This window comes from Lissotriton helveticus, chromosome 9 (genome assembly GCF_964261635.1).
Source record: "Lissotriton helveticus chromosome 9, aLisHel1.1, whole genome shotgun sequence".
Lineage (NCBI taxonomy): Eukaryota > Metazoa > Chordata > Amphibia > Caudata > Salamandridae > Lissotriton > Lissotriton helveticus.
This window is the reverse complement of record NC_136070.1, coordinates 588,983,434-589,007,584: the sequence shown is the minus strand read 5'-3', so window position 1 is coordinate 589,007,584 and position 24,151 is coordinate 588,983,434. Positions and strand designations below refer to the sequence as shown.

At 46.0% G+C, this 24,151-nt stretch overlaps 1 protein-coding gene across 1 annotated transcript in view; it reads left to right on the top strand.

Moving 5' to 3' along the window:
• Positions 1-24,151, top strand: part of AHNAK (AHNAK nucleoprotein) — a 136,516-nt gene that overhangs the window by 69,551 nt on the left and 42,814 nt on the right. Inside the window, exons 2-4 of the mRNA XM_078660576.1 lie at positions 1,902-1,991; positions 16,047-16,203; positions 17,020-17,207. Coding sequence (XP_078516702.1) covers positions 16,047-16,203; positions 17,020-17,207 — 345 coding nt within the window. The 5' untranslated portion in view covers positions 1,902-1,991. The remainder of the gene's footprint in view (positions 1-1,901; positions 1,992-16,046; positions 16,204-17,019; positions 17,208-24,151) is intronic.

The window sequence follows — 24,151 nt, the reverse complement described above, 5'->3', positions numbered from 1 at the left end:
ACTCCAACAATACCCAAATCTACTTGAAGGTTGTTTCCCCGGATGACATCACCCTCCCATCAACACCTAGATAAGAATTTAATCATGGATGTCGAATCACCACCTCAAACTAAACCCTGCAAATACAGAATTCCTTCTTGCTTCTCCCAAGAAAGCCAATGCATCTGAACAAGATTGGATGGGATTCCTCTCCGACTTTGAGTGCCACCCCATCATTGGTCAGAATGCCAATTTACTTGGTTTCGCCCTTGAGTCGGGAGGATGTGGCTTAACGGCCAGCGCTTCCGCTCTTGGAGCTGGGGAACCAGGGTTGAGTCTCTGTCAGCTCAATCTGGGCAAATCACTTATGTCCCCTCCCCATGCCTACCAAAAATGAATCAGTCCTTGTGTAATGTAACTGGTGCGCATACAAAGTGCTCCAATACCTTCGGGTCGAGTTCACCCTATGTAAAAAAAACTGCAAAAAAAATCAATAAAAAAAAATCCAGAGTAATATACCAGCTTATAACCAAGAGCGCTTGCTTCCAACTAAAGCTTCTATGGGAACAGAGCCTAAAATCAGTCGTGCAGGTGTTGGCACTTCCCAGACTTGATTACTGTATCTCACTCCTTCAGGCATCCTCAGAGTTCACCTAGGTCTACGCAGAGCAGTTCTACATGCCGGGGCCTGCTTTGTCTCTTATCACGAGATACTTTACCACCATTATCCCATCCTGCTACCCCTCCAATGGTTGCCTGTGGAGACGAGAGACCGATTTAAAACTGCCAGCACTACACACTACACAGCCCTCCTCTTCGCCTGCATACCGAACTGAAAAATTTAAAATTTCAGGTGCAAAACTGGGCGTAAGAAACGCTCAATTCTTTTTACCTTCAGCCCCCCCGCCTTCACCCGAGCGCGATGAATGAACCAGTCTCTTTGGAAATACCACAAGAATATGGACCTGCAACTCTCCATATGACCACGTGCCATGACACCTTGCAAAAAGATCTCAAAACCCTTCTCTTTGAACGTCACATGGGTTCAATTCCTTTTTTCCCATTCATCCTCGAATGTCTTCCCCCCCCCCCTATAGTGTACCTCAAATATATTTCTATGTGGATTGTTTGGGAATTATACTCTTACACAGCTGATTTCTCGCTTACTCTCGATTGTTTGCTTCTAACGGGAAACATCCTTTACAACGCAACTTTTACAACGCACTACCATTACGATACAACTTTTACAACGCAAGTTATTACAACGAATTGCGCTGGAGGGCGCTCTAGGATAGGGAATAGTTTAATTACTATCCAACACCTTCCCTACTATCCACGGGGACTGGAGTTGGAATAGTAAATTAAACTATTCACTATCCAGCGCCCCCCAACGCAAGTCGTTGTAAAGATTTGCGTTGTAAAACCTGCGTCGTAATGGCATGCGTTGTAAAAGCATGCGTTGTAGTGACATACATCCCTTCTAACTCTTACTAGGTTGTAACTCTAGTGTTCTCCTGCTGCGACTGTTTGATAACTTATCCTGTAAAGCGCCCTGATGCCTCCGGGCCATCTTTGCACAACATAAAATCACAAACTAAATTACAAAAATAAATTTCTGAATTATCTATGTGTATAAAAACCGGCAGGCATGGTAGTCAACAGTGAATAAGTTGTTTCTACTCAGCAGGGGTTCTTATTAATATTTTTGTGTGTGTCTGTGTCCGTCTGTAGGGACAGTGTTCTGGGTTGCTCTAGCCTGGCCTGTGTGCAATATATAGGGAGCGTGTCGTGGTCTGCACATTTCAAACAAAAGTGCTCATTGTTGGAGAGAAATAAGTAGCCCCGTAGCATTCACGATAGATTTCGCTTTGAAATATTCTTGAATAAGTCAATAATCAGAACTTGTTTCCTTTCTTCTCCAGCCTGGAAGCCTGATGCAAGGATTACTTGAAAGGAGCGAGTGAAAAGAAAGCCTTCTGGAAGGGACTCGATCCAGAACCAGCCTCCTCACGGTGAGTGTTTCACAACCCCTCCCTCCCTCCCTCCTTCACGGAGCCCCTTTCATCCCGGGCTCCCAGGCTCAAGGGAGTGGCCTGGAATCTGGCACAAAAGAAGGGATGGGCCCGTTCACTGCTAGACGAAAAACAAGTGTGAGAAGCGCGTGCTGTAGGAGGACAGCGCCATCTGGCGGTCTCGCTGTCTCACTGCGTGTACATATATTCAAAATGGGAAATTATAAAAAAACAATCATTTGCAATGCAATCGGTCTCGCCTTTGGGACCTTCTATGTATTTAGCTATGTAGCACATTAGCCTGGGTGCTGAAACATCTACTGTTCTTTAACAAGGAGGGAAAGTAAGCACTAAATTGCGTGACACACCAGGTATAGGAACAAATGGGAAGAAAAATTGCCTTTCAGTAAGAAATGGTATCGTCCAAAGCTCTGTTTTTAAATATAAAATCAGGGCTTCGGTGGTCATATCACTGAAAATACAAGATTTGAAAAAATATTGTCTTTGGGTGTGGTACTGACCTCTGCTGGTCGTTTTCTATCAAGAAAGTTAAATAGAGGCAGTTGCCAGAAATATAAAAAAATAAGAAAGTCCCTCAGCAGAAAGAAATCCTGGTATTTTACTGACCTCTACTGGTCGTTTTCTATCAAGACAGTTAAATGGAGGCAGTTGAATGGAAAAAAAGTCCCTAAGCGGAAGCAGACCAGTCCTAGGGCTGATCTCCAGAGCCCACAAAGTACATACACATATAAGTATATACTAAAGTGTGTATATATAGGAGGTTTTGAATGCTCGACCTAAAAACATGAACGCTCCAAGCCATTCACGTCTAGTGCAGGGTTGGACCGGAATGCAAAATAGGGCAGGTCACCCTAAAAAAAGTGCCCCACATATGCAGATTACGCCTTTTCGCAAAACACTGCTTCAGTGTTTTAAGTACTATAAAAAAGGAGGAGGAGGGTTATCTAAAAGAGACATGTTTCTTAACTTCACTGAGATTAACAAAAATGCAAATATTGCCAGGACTCTTTGTGCATGGATTAGTTCACTCTGGTGAACCACATCTGAATCAGTAAGGCCACTTTTGCTCAGCCCCCCTTCCTCTGCTTAATCTGCATACATTAATGGTCCAACTCAGGAAAGACTGAGAATAGTAAAATGGAGGCAATGAAGACCCATCTGTTTCCAGTAAGGCCACTCAGGCCCCCACTAGGCTGCTGGTGGCAGCTGATCAGCACAGACACAGACCAAATCGTCCTCCACGTAGCCCAGAAAAGGGCCCCACAGCTGTAACACAGACACCATCCCATTGCCCGAATGCCCTCCTTTATTTTTTTGCCTAGTTTTATATAGCGTGAACTAGACCCTAACCGAATCGGGTATCAGAGCGCTTTACATAGCACCAGTTACGTTACATGAGGACACACATTCATTTTAGGCACGGGTAGATTAAGTGATTTGCCCAGAATCACAGGAGGTTTTCCAGTCCAACCCAGGTCCAGTGTAGATGACGTATAAGGATTACTGTCAGACTAGTTTGAGCAAACGTCAGCTGTTACAAATGTACATCTGAAGTAATTATGTTGCGTTTTTTTACATCTGGAATGCATTTATGTCACATGTCCTTACATCAGGAGTACCTTTTACATCTATCAATCAATCAATCAATCAATGACACTTATAAAGCGCTCTACATACCCGTAGGGTCTCAAGGCGCTGGGGGGCTGGAGTTTCAGGAGAGTCTGAGGGTCGTAGTTCCAGGTCTTGGCGGCCAGGTAGGAGAAGGACTTCCTCCTTAGTTGCTCTTTGGCAGGTAGGAGGAAGGACCTTCCTCCTGTGGGGACGGCGGCGAGGGCGTGGTTGGCTGATCGGAGGTGGCGTTTGGGAGCGTAGAAGTTGACTCGGCTGTTGAGGTAGCTCGGGCCTTGGTCGTGTAGGGCTTTGTGTGCGTGGGTGAGGAGGCGGAAGGTGATTCTTTTGTTGACGGGGAGCCAGTGAAGGTCTTTCAGATGTCCGGAGATGTGACTGGTTCGTGGGATGTCGAGGATGAGTCTGGCTGAGGCGTTCTGGATCCGCTGGAGTCTCTTCTGGAGCTTGGCGGTGGTACCGGCGTAGAGGGCGTTGCCGTAGTCCAGTCGGCTGGTGACGAGGGCCTGGGTGACGGTCTTCCTGGTCTCGGTGGGGATCCACCAGAAGATCTTCCGTAGCATGCGTAGGATGTTGAAGCACGCCGAGGAGACGTTGTTGACTTGCCTGGTCATGGAGAGGGAGGAGTCCAGGATGACGCCCAGGTTTCGTGCATGGTCAGTCGGTTTGGGTGCGGTGCCCAGGGCGGGGGGCCACCAGGAGTCGTCCCAGGCGGAGGGTGAGGAGCCCAGGATGAGGACCTCTGTCTTGTCCGAGTTCAGTTTCAGGCGGCTGGTCGTCATCCACTCGGCTACCTCTTTCATCCCTTCGTGCAGGTTGGCTCTGGCGGCGGCGGGGTCGTTGGTCAGGGAGAGGATCAGCTGGGTGTCGTCGGCGTAGGAGATTATGCTGAGGTTGTGTTTGCGTACGATGGCCGCAAGGGGGCTCATGTAGACGTTGAAGAGGGTGGGGCTCAGAGATGATCCTTGGGGGACGCCGCAGATGACTTCGGAGGCCTCTGACTTGTACGGTGGTAGGCGGACTCTCTGTGTTCTTCCGTCGAGGAAGGAGATGATCCATTCCAGCGCCTTGTCCTGGATGCCGATGTTGCTGAGGCGCCGTACTAGGGTGCGGTGGCAGACCGTGTCGAATGCCGCGGAGAGGTCTAGGAGGATGAGGGCCGCTGTTTCTCCATTGTCCATCAGGGCTCGGATGTCATCGGTGGCGGCGATGAGGGCGGTCTCGGTGCTGTGGTTGGCTCTGAAGCCGGACTGTGAGGGGTCGAGGGATCCGTTCGTCTCGAGGAAGGCGGCCATCTGCTTGTTGACGGTCTTCTCGATGACTTTGGCTGGAAACGGGAGGAGCGAGATGGGGCGGTAATTCTTGAGTTCGGTGGGGTCCGCTGTGGGTTTCTTGAGAAGAGCGCTGAGTTCGGCGTGCTTCCAGCTCTCGGGGAAGGTGGCGGTGTCGAAGGATGTGTTGATGATGTCTCGCAGGTGGGGTGCGATGACAGCGTCGGCCTTGTTGAAGACGTGGTGAGGGCAGGGGTCGGTCGGTGATCCGGAGTGGATGGAGTTCATCGTGCGGATGGTGTCTTCGGTGCTGATCGGGGTCCAGGCGTGGAGGGTGGTGGTGGGGGGTGGTTGTTCGGTCATAGTGTGCGTTGGTTGGTTGTTGAAGCTGTTGTGTATGTCGGCGATCTTGTTGTGGAAGTATGAAGCGAGGGAGTTGCAGAGGTCTTGCGATGGGGTGATGTCGTTGTTTCCTGCGCTGGGGTTGGAAAGCTCTTTCACGATGTTGAAGAGTTCCTTGCAGTTGTGTGCGTTGTTGTCCAACCGGTCCTTGAAAGCTGTTTTCTTGGCGGCGCGGATCAGCTGGTGGTGTTTCCGGGTGGCAAGTTTAAAGGAGGTCCTGTTGTCCGGTGTCGGTTCCCTTTTCCAGACTTTCTCGAGGGCTCGGCAGTTCTTCTTGGAGCTCTTGAGTTCGTCGGTGAACCATGGGGCCTTCTTGCTGCCGGGTCTGCTGGGCGGGGTCCTCAGTGGGGCGAGTTCATCCGCGCAGTTGTTGATCCACTTCGTGAGGTTGTCTGCGGCCTGGCTGGGGTTCGCTGCAGTTCTTTCCTTTGCATGTAAGCATTACTTCTAACTCGATTTATTTATTTTATACATATTATTTATAGTGTGTGTGTATATAATATTTGCACACATGTACTTAGATATCTATATAGATATAATTATTTAGGCTACCTTTATTAGATTTAATTAAAAAAAATTAAAATTACACTATGAATATTTTTAATAATGAAATGTTCCTCATTTATATACATTCATTTTAAAATACCAATATATTCAAGTTCCCTTACTAACCATAATCATTACCCACCACTTAAGTCTAATACTCCTTTATTAGCCCAAGACACCGCCCATTTTGGAACCGTAAAAACTCCTTACCACTGGATGTTACCCAGCCCAGTACCCTAAAAAAACCTCAGTACCCCAATATATTATCCATACCTGAACCCTAAAACTCCTCACTGCCCATATACACTACCCATTCCTGAACCCCAAAAACCCCTTGCTACTTCTATACACTAACCTTCAATGAACACTGAAAACTCCTAACATTTTCCGTCTCTGTCCATCAAACATTGGCAGACACCAATGTGTAGTTATAGTTAGGTCAGAGTTTCTGTAGGAAAGGCATATTTTTTATTAACTTTGATGCCATTTGACAAATCGACACAAAAAAAAAAAAATCTATATTGGACCCTCCATGTAAAGGTTTGTTTTGCTCCGTCAAGCAGGGGCCAAGAAAAAGGGATCCCAAAAGTGTAATTTCCGTTGTTAATTCCCATTGGACAGTTTGCTCTTCGATAAAGAAAAAATGTTTGAATGGTATTACACCAAATTAGGCAAAAAAGGATGAAGTTTACTCCGAAAGCGTGCATTTTGTTAAGCCAATTTTGAGAAATTAGCATTTAAAAATGTGCTCCGTGTCCCTCCTTTATTGACAACAGAAGTACGCTTCAGAAGCCCCAGTGTGCTCGCTGTTTTCGGATTCTTTTTTCAACCATTGGGTCTGAATGCAGGGAGTGAGCCCTGGAAAAGCATAAGAAAGAAGCCAGATTTGGAAGAAAATCCGCAGTTTTTGACAGGATGTCAAGGGAAATCAGTTTTTCCTCCCCCCTATGGCCCACTTTGTCATCGACCTGTGGGCTTGAGAATGCAGTTGGTGCATGGAGCACACACCATTCAGGTTCCCACCTGACTACCACTGCAGATTTGCTCAGAAAGACAGGTGTGTAACCTGTGACTACCGAAGGATCACTAGATGGAGGGCTGCAACGTCTGAGCAGAATTCCAGCCGAAGGATCACTAGATGGAGGGCTGCAACGTCTGAGCAGAATTCCAGCCAAAACACTTAAGGTTAGAGAAAAATAAAGGTAGGCACTATGCCATGGAACAGGTGCACAAACACCCCCAGGAAGGAGATGGAGACATGCAGTGATGATGAGTCAAGAGAGGGTATCGAAATGGTGCAGAGGCAAGATTATGGTGCCATAAGGGAGGGGTCATCAAAAAATCAATGTTGAGAGATGCTGAAGGCTGCAAACACAACGTCTTATTCCAGAGGCAACCAGGGGAGAATTAGAGTGCCTTGGAATCCAAGCATCCCAAAACTACACAAACTGTATAACCCAAGGTGGTGGGGAACGAGCACCAGGTCAGAGACCCCCTATATCTAAAACCAGGGATACCACAGGTGGCAAACAGTCTGAACCGGCCCAACCCTAAAGGGTGATCTGAGCATAGGAGCGAGAAGGAATACTGCGTAGCTCTCAGCACCGAAATTAAAACATTGGACAGTCGATGTCGAACTGAAGGCGCTCAACGTCAATAATAAGAAAATAACCCTTGAGGAAGAGATGGTGGGTTTGATCAGAAGGGGGGGGGAAAGATTTTGACGACTCCATGAAGGGATACAGGATTCGGTCCAAACGTTGAAGGAAATGCCAGCAGAGATCGAGATTGAAGAACTGGAAGTGCCAACAATTCCAAAACCAACAGAAGAACACGAAGAGGAGATCTTTTGAGCATGAGGAATTTTCAAAGCAGGACGCTATTAACATGGAATTTCCAAAGGTTAGCAGGACTTTTATGCCGAATCACCAGAGGAGGTAGCCGACACATAACCCTCGAGACCCTCGCTTCCAGACGCCATAGCTGTTTACAGTGCAATTGTAGAAGGGCTGTCGAAACCTAATATATCCTACTCAAAAGAAGAGCAGACCGAATCCTGCTTCCTTCTGGAAACACTTCTGCCTTCTCAGAGGAAAACCAATTTCTGCCCATGCGCCCAAGTGTATTGGACCAAGGGAGAGAAGCATTCAGAAAGCATGGCAAGGCAGTTACCACCAAGAGTAGAAAAAAAGTACAGACCTTCTAATCAAGACCCAGCTTACATCAGGAGCTGTGGTGGTGCCAACTCAATAATGGTCTCCGTGGCACGATAAAAGGCTAACCTCACTGCAGCAGTGGGACCAACACCCAACAAGGAAAGCAAGAAGGTGGAAATGGCCAGAGGAAAAATTGAGCTTTCTGCAGCGGTCCTATGGAGGATTGCTAACTTGTGTGCCTCCCAAACCGGCATGGGCACCTGCAGAGGAAGGACAAGTCGAGTCTCCTAAAGCACCTCCCTGAGCAGTACCAGAAAAAGGCAAAAAATATAATTCATAAAGGAAAGTCAATAAGCCTCTCATGTCAGCCCTCGCTGCAACAGATACAGCCTGTAGGCAGTTCAGCATCGGAACAATTCTCTGGAGAAATGAGATGCTACATGTGCCAGAAGTACAAGCCGTTGTGGTAAACCTGCTGTTCACCAGAGAAAGCCTCTTTGGAGCACCGGTCAACGACTCCCTATAGAGAATGAAGCAGGATAATGACACTGTCCGGTCCTTGGCGGCCCTTTGATTTAAGAGGGCAATTCAAAGGTGCTTCAACTCCAAGATAGAGAGCACCCACAACAGGAGGTTCACAGCCAGTAACACCTCACGGTCATTTCACGCCACCAGGGTCGAGCCAGGGAGGCCAACGCAATGCCAATACTCAAACATGCCAAGACAGTCCTTTCAAGGGAGGGCCCGGGGAGAAGCAGCAGCACCAAAGGGTGTGGGGCACAGCAGCAAGTGGCTTAAATCCAGCGGTCCTCTTACTCACAATAGCTGTGCGGGTAGAATCTGAGGATCCCGCAAGAAACGGAACCACATCACCTCCAACAAATGAAAACTTGACATCCTCTAGTGCGGATACTGCATGGAACTATTGAAACCACTACCTAACATCAGGCCAAACCCACGAGCACACAGCAAAGTAGATCTAATACATCTCAGACTGGAAGTGGGAGACCTGGGGCAGGATAAACGCAATAGAAATAACCACTGAAAGAGAGAAAGGACAAAAAGTATACTCGCTCATCTTCCAGGTCCCAAAGCCAGACAAATTTCTTGGACACACTTTGGACATCAAAGCCCTCAACCAGTTCATCGAAACGCAAAAGATTCAAATGGCAATGCGGCAGGAGGTCATCCCACCTCTACGAGAAAGGGATCATATGGCTACAATAGAGCTCAAGGACACGAATCTCCACATACCAATGTACGACAGACTCAAAAGTTATCTGAGATTCTTCCTGGACAAGGTTTATTACCAATGTGGGATAAAATCAGCCATAAGGGTGTTCACTAAATGCCTAGCTGCAGTAGTAGGGCATCTGAGGAGGAAAGGTACTTCTGTTTATCCCAAGAAGGTTGGCTGGTAAAGGAAAAGCTGCTCAAGCAATGCCAGGACAGTATAGAGATATTAATGACAACTGTAAACAACCCAGGGCACTCCGTCAACAGGGAGAAATCATGCCCTCAATTGGAAAGGGAGAAGTCATTCCTCAGGTTAAGGCTAAATTCCAAGGAAGATAAAGCTTTCCTTGTTGAGAGGAAAATCAGGTCATTGACAGAGCAAGTTTGCCTTTACCAGAAAGGTACATCTGACAGGGAGGACTGGGATGAAGCTGATGTGGAGGGTATCCTGCATACCACTCATATCACATACCAGGCTCCACATGAAACCACTACAAGAATGGTTACAGAGACATTGGCCCAAGCGAGGCAGAGTTGGGAGGATCTAGTAGTGGTTGTCACACCAGGAGATGCAATGGATGAACTCAAGGAACAGGTCTGTAGACAGGCCTATCAAATAACCCCCTCCCTCAGTCACCATAACAACAGAAGCTTCCTCCATGGGGTAGGGATGGGGATCTTGAATGTCGGGGGCCTTTGGAGCCCACCTAAGGCCGTGACGCACACAAATGTGATGGAATTCAAGAAGGTTTCCTATCCTCTAGCTGTTTCAGTCGCAAAGGAAGGGTGGGGTAGTGCTTATTCAGATGGACAACACTACCGCCATGTTCCCACAAAAAGCAAAACGATTGGTGACAAGCTCTCACGTGCTAGCCAAACTAGCACAGGACATGGGCATGGACCATACAGAGATGCATAACTAAAGTAGCAGTCCACCTACCAGGGTTACATAACGCAGAGGAAGACCGAAGAACACCCCACATGACGGGAGATGAATCAGAGAGTGGTTGATGGGATCTTACAAAGGTGGGGGGACTCCACATCTAGACCTGTTCACAGCCCAGGAAAATGGATATTGCTAAAGCTTTACATTCAGATACCCAAACCACCAGTCACTGGTGAATGCCCTATTGATAGAATGATCAGTTCCTAGGTTTTCCTAATGATGGAGAACTACAAACAAACAACAAAGAAGATTATCCTCCTTGCACCCCAGTGGGCCAGACATACCTGGTTCACTGACCTAGTGAGGCTAGTGTAGGGCAATGTCCTTCCACCACAACCAGACATATATACCAACCAGAAGGGTCAGATGTTTCGCCAAGAACCAAAAACATTCAGCTTAGCAGCATGGCTCCTGAAGACCTAGAGTTGATATTTCCATTATTCTTTCCGGAAGTGTAAGTCTTAAAAGAAGTGAGGAGACCAACATTGAGAGAATACTATTCCGCAAAGAGGAATAGATTCAGATGGTTGTGCTCCAAAGAAATAACTCCCAGGACCTAAATGGGGGATGTCATGGTTCTAACATACTTATCATGTCTACTGGATATGGGGCTTGCCTACACCTCACTAAAGGTACACCCAGCAGCCATTGTAGCGTACACAATAGGTGTAATAGGAAAAGGTTTATTTGAAAAACAAGATGTTGAAAGGTTCCTGGAAGGAACAAAAAGACTGGCACTTCCCAGAGCCGCTGCCACACCTATGTGGAATTTAAACCTGGCGTTAACACAAGCCATGAAACCACCTTTTGAACCCATGCATACTGCAGGGCTGCAATTCCCCATTTTGTAGACGGCCTTGGAGTACCCTTCACGTTCATATGCAGGGTGAACGAACTCCGAGCCCTCACAGTTCTGGAGCCATACCTTCAAATTCATATGGGCATGGTAATAATCAGAAGTAACCTAAAGTTTCTACCCAAGATAGCCTTGTGCTTCACATCTAACTATACAACTGACATTTTCTTTCCAGCAACTAATGCAACAGACCTAACAAGTCCCTAAAAGACTAGACCTAATAAGGGCAGTGATGCACTACATTCGAAACCAAATATTAAGACTACTCCGTTCTTTGTCGTCTTTGCCCCAGCAACCAGGAGCACCGGTTTCAAAAGGAACTATCGCAATATGAACAGTCCAAATGATACAGAGATGTCACACAACAGCAGGAGTGACACCAGAGAGACCAAGAGCGCACTGCACAAGAAAGAAAACAACATTTGCCTTGATAGCAAATGCCTCGATCCGTGACATCTGCAGCGCAACATCATGGTCCTCTGTACTTAGCTTCACCAAACACTACTGTGTGGACATTCCAAGCTCACAAAGCAGCTCAGGTGGGACAGGAAGTACCTTAACACCTGTTACCAAATAAAAATTATTTTCCCACACAACAACCCGCAGGTACAAAATTACTGCTATACAATCTATGCACGGCATGTGAATCCAGAAAGATTCATGCTGCAAAATGAAATGGTTAATTAGCTTTTATGAGTATTTTTTCAGCTTGAAGGTTTTTTGGGTTCACATGCGACCCTTCCACCTCTGCCAGAAAATTAGTGCCAGATTTGCAACAGGAGAGAGAGGGGAACATAACATGAAGAAAGGCATGAATGCTGTATTAAAGAATCTGAGGGTGCCCAGATGTGGGGCTTCTGGGGTTTATGTCTGATGTCATTAAAGGAGTGACATATGACAAGACATTGCGTGTCAAAAGTGCCTACCCTTGTGGCCTTAGAAAAAATTTATTTGTAGAGCAATTCTTCTGAATTAGATCCACCTGTTTCCATCTTATAGATTATAGAACCAAGGTCAAGCTGTTAAGCAATAAGTTGACAGACAGAAAGGTTACCAAAATCCCATAATAGAAAAAGCAGAAAAGAAAGCTAGATTCAGCCATAGAGAAAATCTCTAAGCATGGAATAAGAAAAGCGAACCACAACTGCGTATCTGTGGTACTACATACGCAGGCATGTCCGATGAGGTCCAGAAAATAATAAATAGGAATTGGTGCATACTGAATAGTGACGGCCTCAATAAAAAAAAAAAAGAAATCACTGTTCTCGTTCAAGAGAAACACCAGCATTTGGTACAGACTAATCCACACGAGACCCCTTAAAAAAATAGAATCACAACACACAGTGACGCCTACCCCAAGTGAGGGGACATATTCCATGTGGCTAATGCTCAGTTGGCTCTCTTGCATCACACACAAAAACTATTGACTTAGGACTGAGATATCCTTGGGAACAGGGGAGCCCCACTAAATGCAACTCTACAAACATGATTTATCTGATAACATGTCCATATAAACAAAAATGTGTGGGAATGACAACCAGGAAAGCAAGACTTGAGATTTACTGAGCATCGAAGCGCCATTAGATGCAAACGGGTCACAACAAAAGTGACATCACATCTAGGTGGCCATCCTGAAAATGACTTCAAAATTACAGTAGAGAAACTCAATAACAACAGTAACAACATCACCACGAATCTAAACGAACAAAAGCAGAGATGGATGTATAAATTAAAAACGGATACAATTGGCCTAAAAGACAAAATCCCGTGGATCATGCTGCATTCAGGAAGATGATGCCATTCCACTAACCTGTCACAGACACACTATACAACACTATATCCAGTGAGTAGTGAGATCAAGGATGAATATTAGACTTACAAATCAACTAATTGAAATACTAACATGGGGTACCTGTATTGAGAGGTTTTGCTATAAACCGCAAGTAGTGTGCAGTGCATAGGAAGCCCTGTATTTACGTTACCACCCTGATACTTCTACCACTGACATAATCCTAATTGTGTGATGCTTCCACTGTGGTAAACAAAGTTTATAACGAAACTTTTTGTCCGCAGGGAATCCCAACGCGGTCGTTGCAGCGACCGCGTTGTGATTCCGCATACCATTACTCCGCAAGTCGGAACGACGACTTGCGGAGGGGGGGAGGGGGTTGGATTTAAAATCCAATACCTAGCCTACTTTCCGCACAGACTGGAGTTGGAATAGTAAATTATACTATTCCAACATCCAGCGCCCCCCCTCTGCAAGTCGTCATTAAGACTTGCGGGATAATGGTATGCGGAATCACAACACAGTCGTTATGCGGAATCAGGCATATTCTTCCACTGTTGACAGGATGCTAATAATACACGTTGGCAAAGAGAATAAATAACTGGTGGGATATCCCCCCCCCCTCATATCAAGGCAAGGAACTCTAGAGGGACAGCCTTCCACATATGTTCAAATTGGCCAGAAGGCTGAAAAAGAAATTACTTGAAAGGCTAAACAATATTAACAATACACATCTGTGCGCTATAATGCACAGGGTAAAGCTACCGTAACAATGGGTTTGGGTGTCGAAGCATGGGTGATGATGCACATGGAAGGAAGAGCTCTAAACGGCAGTTCCATGCCTTGGCATGAAAGGCGGGATGGAGCGGAGCTCAAATAGGTGAAATAGCAGCACCTGTACCTTGGAGTGTTAAGAGGGGAGCAGAACTATATTCAGTGGGAATATTACAATTTTGACTGATCCTTCCCACAGAATGTGACTACAGGGATGTTCCCTCTAGCCTGTCCTTGTGAAATGGGGTAACCCTGAATACTCCCTGGGGTATATACACATATGTGGTGTGGCATGAGTATGTGGTTACAGTTGGTAATAATTCACAATGGCCTTGATTTGGTAAAGCGAGGTTTCCCTAGAAGCGATGCTTGTCACCACATTTGCTTCTGTGTACATGGCCGTGCACAATAGGTTGTTTTGTTCGTCCTTTTTGTGTTACAAAAATATCAGAAGCTTGTGTTTTATGCTCAGAGTTGAATGTCCTAGACTTACATCATTAATGTGTGTATGTTCTCATTTCTTTCTGTATGGCAGGCATTAATATATGCCTCCCATCCTCTTAGTTCCCTCACATAGGGGGTCATCTTTCACCTGAAGAAAGTCCAGGACCTTTTCGGACGTTACGGACTGAAACATGTCGGCACTAGGATCTTAGGACCATAATACTCCAACAAAGACCCACTTTTACTATTTTAATTACCCAGACAGACCCAAAAATAAAGGGAAAGCGGGGATCTGCCTTAGGTATTTTATCTTTATACCCCCTTGACTTTGATCTATCAAAAGAGCTCCCAACACTGTGGTTGAGCCCACCCTGACTTATAGGGGTCGGGGTGACCCGATGATGAAACATGACACCACTAGGGTGTGTGAGGGTAATTAAACAAAAAATATTTTTTTCCCCACATTCATGGTTGGGTTAGGTACAACCTTTCACTAGAGTTCTTTTCCTCTTCTTAGTTTTGTCCCCAGGTCTGGACATAGTCGGTTCAGTAACGATACTGACCACTGGTTGATCGATTGGAGTATTCATTTGTGATATATACTATTTAGAGAGGACGTACTCCGGTTACTGTCATACCTCTCGAACCCTTTAGGTATTGGGATATCTCCAAGGGCCCTCATTGTGTTTACATACATTAATATATGCTCCAGTGACGGGCAAGTATGCCTGCATTTTTACTGTATATGTATGACACGTTTAGTCGTGCTTTACAAAAAAAATGAATTGCAGGACGTAGGTAACTAGACAAAGACAAGTACGGACTGAGGAGTACTAACAATTAAGTCCTGACAAAAGTCCCGGAGCCCTAGTGGCCACTAAAACTGGGCTGAAACATGTTGATGCAAATCCAGGTGTGAGGACATTATATCCTCTATAGACACCCATATCACCTAGTTTTTAACCATACCAGAGGGACCCAACATTAAATGGAAACTTGGGTACCCTCTAGGTATTTTTATCTCACTACAATTATACCTGTCAGTGAAAATATCAAAAGTGCTACCTGTAATATGGTCGAGCCCATCCTGGTTTATAGGGACCAGGATGAGACCCAATGATGAAGCATGACACCAATAGGGTGTGTGAGGGGCACCGTTTGTGGGCGACATGTGAGGGACTCCTGAACCAGACTGAATACTCATTACTCTTGTATGAGCAAAGGGGTACAGGATGCTTTTTTTGTGAGAGTATATATTGACAACGCTCACTTAAAAAAAAAATAGTGCTAAAGACTAAAAAATGATGACAATTCTGATCCCAAGTAATGAATGGCAGAATAATGTACATCATTTGAATCCAGAAAGTCCTCTAGCTGCAAAACATCTCCTACACGTAAGTAATCATTTGATTGCAGTTGTTCTTACAGCAGAGATACCAAGCCCCTTGACTAGTTTTCCGCACCTTTCCTCTGTGGTACAGGAAACCTTGGACTGTGTTCAGCCCTCAGCTAAGGTGCAAGTCTCTTTGCTGTAGTATGGCACTAAGAATTAATATTACTATTTGCTAATTTTTTCTGCATCAGGAAATCACCAAATATATTTCAAATGATTAGTCACCCCTCCTTGAGTTTCCTTTTCTAAGGCCTAAACCTGTATTGAAATGTACAGCTCATTCTTCTTATTGAAATTCCCAAATAGCTTTTATATTTGTTTTATCTGCTTTTATGAATTTTCCAAAGTTGGTCAGTGTTCTTTATTTCATATTGCCGTATTCCGAATTAAACATAGCAGTGTGAATGTTTGCAAATATGTGACTTTTGTATGACACGAACCTAGCCACAAGGCAGCGGAGAGCTCTGCAGCGTCCAGTCAACATGTTCTCCCCCAGAGCACTCTGCAGTGGTGTTTTTTTTGTATTTGTCTGCATTCACATTATTGCTTTTAATATAGTAGTTCTCCCATGTTGACCGACTTTGTCGATCTTTAGATGGAGAAAGACGAAGAAGAGACGCGGGAGATCTTGCTGCCCAACTGGCAGGGCAGCGGCTCCATGGGCATCACCCTAGAAGAGAATGAAGAAGGTGTCTTTGTTAAGCAGCTGGTAGAGGACTCTCCTGCAGGTCACACCGGGGTGGTCAAAGAAGGTGAGTAGCGTGTGTGAGTGTGTGTGTGTGTGTATGTTCTATGATCGCTTATGTATATTGTCCACATTTTATTCCATACATATGTTTCCCACTTTGTGCCTCTGTGCACATCTATAAAATGGTTCAGCCAATTCTGGTCTATTAGGACCAGGATGAAACCCGATGATGAAGCATGACACCAATAAGGTCTGCCCCGAGCTACTGCCTGTAGAAGCTCTCACCAATACACGTGGGACACATAGCTGCAATGAGGAGGATTAAAAATGTACAGTGCTATCCGCTTTTTCATAGAGGGGTGCCCCAGGGCTATTCTTGTGCCCATTGCCCATGGCTGGACATAGTGCAACATTGGCACACCACTCCTGCAACCTAACATCAGTTGGTGACATCACTTTAGGATTCTTGCCTCTGACTGCAAAATCACTCCAGGAAACTGATCCCACACTTCAACAATATCATACTGTAACTTCACTCCGGGGACATGATCCGAGACACTATTCAAGCACTCCGTCCCAGGCTGTGAGAGCTGGCCGGGAGCCTACTATCAGACCATGACTCAACTTTAGACCCTCATGGTGGCAGAAAGCGGGTCGCTAGTGTTTATTCGGACGCTGCTGTTATGCCCCAGAGCTTGCTTGGATTTGTCATCTTTCTATGTCTTCCCATGTTTATTAGTGGTTTCTGCTCCTCCCTGGAATGTGCTTGGAAGAGATGCCTTAGTTACCTTGCATGTGTGCTAGGACACGCTACTTACTGTGTCTTTTGTTTTGTTCCTCTTCTGAATTCAGTTCATGAACTTCTATTTTTTTTTTTCAGGTGATCAGATTGTGGGTGCCACTGTTTACTTTGATCAGATGTCATCAGATGAGGTTAAGCATCTGCTAGCGAGTATGGGTCACCACACCGTGGGCCTGAAACTACAGAGAAAGGGGGACCGATCCCCCCTGCCTGGAATGACTTGGTCTCCAGAGACGTTCAACCTGAACAGCCCTGACGTTGTGCTGGTGAGTCGCACACCTAAGACCCTGGATACATGCGTTTTCAGTGGCGGTGGGGGGTCTCCGAGCTGCAAGGGCCCCCCTTCAGAATTGTGCATGGGCGGCGGGCCCATGATATGAGAGCTCATGGCTGCGTCTGTAGCGTTGGGGGGCTCTATGTACTTTGCAGGGAGGCCCCCTCAAGTTTCGTTATGCCACTGTGACTTTTTGTTTTGAAGGAAAAACAGGGCTTGCCCGAGACAGCCGTCCTTTCTTCTAATTTATGGTAAAAAGTTTTAATGCTGTGAGCACTGTCTCTTACCACTAACGCCACAAGAAGTGGCCTAGCAAGAACGTCACAGGCCTTGATTCAGTTAGCTAACCGCTTCCGTGCGGCGCCGATTCCGCCCCTGTGCTGGACATTCCAGAACAGGGTGCGGTCGTGACGGAACCATTCCGTCATCAGCACAGCTCAGCCGTGACTGATGACGGAACGGTTCCGTCACAAGCATCGAAGGGGTTAAAATCCCATCCACCACCAATTACCCCACCCTTTCCCAGGTTAGTTGGTGGCATACTTTCACAGGGCACAGGGCCCGGAAGACTCAGCACTACTGTGTGGGGTTGCCACCTTTCCAAGAGAAAAATCTAGGGCCAGATATAGGAAGGCTATTACCGGTCTGGAACGGCCGAAATCGTCCGTTACCGACTGGTAATAGACTTTTCCTACGTAGGTGGCAAATTTACCGATTCGGTAAATACCGAATCGGTATTTACCGAATCATCATTTACCGATTCGTTATTTACAGAATCGTTAAATGACATGTAGGAAGCACTCTGAAGAGTGCTTCTGTGCCTTAAGGATTCGTTATTTACCACCAACTATTGGTGGTAAATAAGGAATACCTCTGTAAATGCAAATGTGTGCATTTACACCAGTGCCATGTGGCAGACACACATGCCCTTAGGGCATGTATGTATGCCACATGTGCACACCAGCACCAATCAGGGGTGCAACAGGTGTCAAAGTGACACCCTGCCACCCTTGACTCTTTCCCTATTTTACTGAATCGGTATTTACCGATTTGGTAATTGACATTCATTCCTATGGGCCTCCAGGCCCATAGGAATGAATGGCAATTACCGAATCGGTAAATACCGATTCGGTAATTATCGAATCTTAACGATTCGGTAATTTTTATCGATTTTTTTTTTTTTAATCTACATTGTAAATACCGATTTGAAAATACCGAATCAGTAAAATTCTGTATTTTCGAATCGGTAATTTACAATTACCTACATCTAGCCCTTAGTCCATTATTGTTGTTTTAAGAGTCTGCAAAGGCCTGGACGTGATATTAAAAAGGAGTAAAAACGAAACCGTATGTATTCATTTTTAACATGACTGTTCTGTCTTTGTTTACTTTAGTTATTAGTCATGGCTCATAAACACAGCGCTAGAAACACGTTTAAAAGTGCCTACTATGTATATTTGCTGTATGTACAGATGATGGCTAAAAATACCGGCTTAAGGTGATTTTGCTTATTTTTGTACTGGTGGGACACCAAAATATTGGTGGTGCAGGTGGAAAACCGGTCAGGTGGCAAAACCTCCCTCTGTGTCACTGCACCTGCTGCACTATTCATACCTACGCTCTGGCGACAAGCTTTAAATCAGGCCGCAGATGCCGTCGGGTTTCCTGTCATCTACGTTAATCATGCAGTCAGACTTTAAAATTCACCAAAATAGGGTGCTGCTTTTTTCTCTGTTACCCATTTAGAGAAATGAAACCCGTTGCAGAGGGAGGAGGGACGGCAATGTTCACAAGACATTTATTGACATCGGTAGCTAATCCCAGGTTCACGCTGCGCTATGCCGTAGCTGTGTTTGAAACCTGCCTCATATTTGTAATGTCCTAGCAAATTATTCCTGTCTGTACGTTGGCTCCCACCCCATGAGGATTGGTAAGCACAGATGCCAACACTGTTCTGTGTGAGCAGTGTTGTTTGAATTCTAGGTAGCTTTTCAAATTTGAATGTGAGTGAATTCTATGGATGTGATTACCATGGACGGCAATTCACAAAATGCCTAGGGTAGCAGAAGTGATATTGCACACCATTTAGCCTTTATTTTGACTCACAGGCCCATGCTTACACATACAAACGTATTCACATACTCTTGCACACATAAACATACTCTCACCCACAAGCATGCATGCCACATATATTTAATAGCATTTTTTTGCTAACGTTAGCTTCCCAATAGGGTCATATTCCAGCTAATTTACTCCATTGTTTATTACACTAATAATGAATAATATTAATCAATTTTTGTATAATAAAAAAATTGACAGAAAACCAGCCAAGTGGCTATCCAACCAGCGTTTATTAGGAAAAGCTGCCCCTGTGTACCAGTCACTGATTTTGCCACCTTTGAGGCCATGGGTCGCAAAAGCAGTGCCTAGGGTAGCAAGGGGCAAGCCAGGCAGCTGCGACCCCCCTAAATGACGTCCTTTTTTACTGCCTGCAGGCCTTCATGTGGGGTGCAAAAAGTTTGGGGTGTCTCTAAAGGGTCGTGGCCTGCATAGTTAAGGGAGTGGCATAACCACAAACTATATGTTCAAGGCATATGAGCGGTAGATTTAGCATAGATCGCCATATGGTGTTGGGTCCGGATGTTTGCACTTTGTTTTTGTTCGAAGAAGTCTTGTATTCACGAGGTAGGTGACTCCTCCTTTCGTTGATAGTGCGCATGGGCATCAACTCCATGCATAGATTGTTTTTTTCATCACGGGTTCGGATGTGTATTGCTGCGCTCCTGTACCATTTTCTGACCCCTTCGACGTGCAATCCACTACCCTCGACGCTATTGTTATCGATCACGTTTTGTCATTCGATGCGCATCGTCTCAATTTGAAAAACCGTCCATCGGAAAACCCGAGGCAGGCCGCCGGGCCTCCCCCTGCCGACCCCTGTGGCAGTCGATGGAACAGACTCCATTCAAGCAATGTCCCTGGTGTCATGGGAAATTTCCACCCACAGACTTGCACGAAATTTGCAAGCTCTGCTTGTCCCTGGTACACGATGAGAAGGACTGTGACATGAGTCGATCTTTCCGAATGAAAAAGACACTTTGTGATCGTCGGGCTCGGCGACACGAAATGCAGCATCAGAGCGACTCTATTCCGGGCATCTTCGGAGAAGATTCCGGTATCTAACATCCAGAACAAGAGCCAGAGGAAGAAGAGCAGATCTCTGTGTCCGAGGCCGACTCTGACATGGAAGAAGAGGAAGACATCACTGCAAGTCAGCGTACTGTGAGTAAACCCCCTGTGCCCATTTCACATAAGACACATGCTCCGGTCCCTCCTTCACCCCCGGGTTCAGGTCTGCACAGACAAAATGTTTCCGATGCCCGGCCCTCTGGCCCGGCTCTGAAACAAAAAGAGAAGCTTACTGGCTCTGGCTCGAGCCAGCCCTGCTCTGAAGCCGAACCGACACCTTCGACAACAAAACATAAGACCAAGCATCAGTCATACCTTCGGGACCGAAGATTCCACCTTTGACGCTGAAAGGCTTGGAGCCGAAACCCTCCAAGTCCAAAGAATCTGAGCTGAAACTTTCCAAGGCCAAAGGCTCGGAGCCAAAATCCTCCAAGGTCAAAGTCTCTGAGCTGAAACCCTCCAAGCTCAAACACAAAACAATAGACACCCAAAGGCTCAGACGAAACCTTCGGTGCCAAAATCTCCACGGAAAGAGAAAGACACTCTCCCCAAAGAGCCTCCATCTAATGAGCCAACTTTCGACCCGAAACAGAAAAAGCTGGTTATAAACACTAAAACAGGACATATTCAGGCAACCATTCCAAAAAAACAGCTGACTTGCCAGAGGACTATCATATCCCTCTTAAGAATAAGAATGTGGGCACTAACCCGTCTCCTCCTTATGTTCCACATCCTTCTCCTCCTCCTAATCCTAACTTGTTTATTACACCATTAAATTAACCAACAAGGCCTAATACACCTGACCCACAGGATGATGGGGATGGGGATGAGAATCTGGACACTGACGCTTGGGAAGATTACCACACAGATCCAGATACAGATAATGACCCCGATTTGTGTCCCTCCAGACCTTCCCCACCTGATGACAACATTGGCTATCTCGAGCTCCCTAACAGGGCTGCACATTATCATGGGGTAGAACTTCATAAAGAGCCTTTAGAAGAGGATTTCCTCTTTGAGACACTTTCTTCCTCACAAAGAATTACTCATACCTTGCCAATGCTGAAAGGCATGTTAAAACACACAGACAAGGTCTTTAAGGATCCTGTAAGCAGGGCCAGACTGGGAACCAAAACCGGACCTGGCAAAGTGCTCAGCCCCCCCCCCCACCCCCAACCCCCAGGGGGGTGGGGGTGCAACCGCGCTCTTTGCCAGGGCCGGTTTTCGGCCGATTTTGTTACAGGGCCGCTGCAAAAACGGCCCTGTAACAAAAACGGCCCCCACCCTTGCAGCGCACCGGGGGAGTGCCCGGATGCCCGCAATGGCCAGTCCGGGCCTGCCTGTCAGGGCAAGAATAATCAGACTTCGAGTGTATAAAAAATACAAATCGGCTCCTACCGATCGTATTTATATTAAAGTTCAGCTGCCCTTAGACTCTCTTGCAAGCCACAGGTGAGATCTTTCCTTCTGACAAGGAGTCAAAGCTTATTGATGCCTCAGGCAAAAGAGTAGCTTCACAGGCAGCAAACAACTAGCCCGTTGCCTTTACCAAGCACTGCTAGCTCTTTATGACGGGGCTCATTACGATGAGCTAGAAAAACTCATGCAACACCTGACTGACCAATATAAATCTAAGGCTAATGACCTTATTCAGGAAGGTAAACTCATTACCAACACCGCCATTAAATGTGCACTAGACGCAACAGACACAGCATCTCATGCAGTTAACACCAGTAGACTATTACGCAGACACGCTTGGCTCAGAATCTCTGGATTTAAGCCAGAGGTGCAAAAATCCATACTTAACCAACCCTTTGACAAAGAGCATCTTTTCAGCCCAGCTGTTGATACCTTGCTGGAAAAGATGAAAAAAGACACGAAGGTCTCAAAGTCCATGGGGGTTTTACAGTTGCCTACCAGTAGAGGTTCTTTTCACCGCTCATCCTACAGGGGTGTCTCAAAAACTGGGTCTACTGAGAATGCTTCCTCCTCTTACAAGGGCAACAACCAATCCCCCTCGTCCAGAGTTTATTCTAGAGGAGGTTTTAGAGGAAACAACGGTAGGTGAAGAGGTAATACCACAGGCACTTCCCCGCAAACAAACAGTGACTTCCCTCCGCTACCCCCTGATAATTCCACTCATGTCGGGGGACGTCTCTCCCAATTCCTACCTGTCTGGAATTCAATCACCTCAGACAAGTGGGTGCTAGAAATTATCCAAAATGGTTACTACCTGGAGCTTACAAGCACTCCCCTAAATATTCTTCCAAGAGCACATGCAATCTCACCCTCTTAAAGCAAGAGGGTATACTCCCAGTATTTCTTAATTCCCAAAAAGGTCTCTCTCAATCCTATACTAGACCTCAAATACCTGAATCTGTACATACAGTTGGACCACTTCCACATGGTCACACTCCAGCAGGTGCTCCCACTTCTTCAGCAAGGAAACTTTCTATCCACTCTAGACTTAAAGGATGCCTGTTTCCATATTCACATTCACCCTGCTCACAGAAAATATCTCAGGTTTGTGGTGGACGGACAACATTACCAGTTCAAAGTTCTCCCATTCGGAGTAACTACAGCACCCAGAGTTTTCACCAAGTGCCTGGCAGTACTCTCAGCTCATCTTAAGAAGACAGCACGTTCATGTCTTCCCTTACCTAGACAACTGGCTGATAAAAGCCAGATCACAACAAAGCTGCCTACATCACACTCAAAGGAAAGTTCAACTGCTTCACAGCTTGGGTTCACTGTAAACCTCACCAAGTCTCACCTCAAACCATCCAAAACACAAATGTATCTAGGAGCCACAATAGACACTCGCAAAGCCCTAGCGTACACCAACCCAGTCAGGATTCGCAACATGCAAGCTCTAATATCACAGTTTCAGCCTCAACACTCATCCCTAGCCCGAGTGTTCATGCAATTGATCGGAATGATGGCTTCTTGCAGTTTAATCGTTCCCTATGCAATACTTCAAATGTGTCCCCTACAGGAATGCTTAGCACGTCAGCGGAACCAGGCTCAAGGTCAGTTATCAGATCTGGTGTTGATAGATGTTTGTACTCATTGCTCTCTGCAGTGGTGGAACATACAAAACCTTTCCAAGGGGCGGCCATTTCTCGATCCGGTTCCACAGGTAGTACTAACAGCAGACGCATCCCTCACTGGTTGGGGAGCACATCTGGGAAAACATACTATTCAGGGCATGTGAACTCTGCAACAAAAACAACTCCACATAAACCATCTCGAACTGCTAGCAATCTTTCTAGCATTAAAAGCTTTTCAACTTCATCTAGTAGGCAAAGCTGTCTTGGTTCACACAGTCAACATGACAGCGATGTACTACATACAAAAGCAAGGGGGGACGCACTCTCTCCAGCTCTCACAGCTAGCACAGAGCATCTGAAGATGGGCCATAGCTCAAAAAATATATCTCCTAGCAGGACATCCTCCAGGAGTAGACAACCAAGTTGCAGATCTGCTCAGTCGTCAACGACAGATAAACAAATGAGAATTTCACCCACCTGTTCTCTTCCCATTCTTCCAAATGTGGGGCTTCCCAGAGATAGATCTGTTCGCCACCCACCTAAACGCAAAATGCCCAGATTTCGTGTCCAGGCATCCACACCTATTGTCCAAAGGCAATCCACTCTGGATGAATTGGTCCGGGATATTTGCTTACACTTTTCCACCTCTCAGACTCATTCCATTAGTCGTTCGGAAACTCAAACACCACTCCCTGAT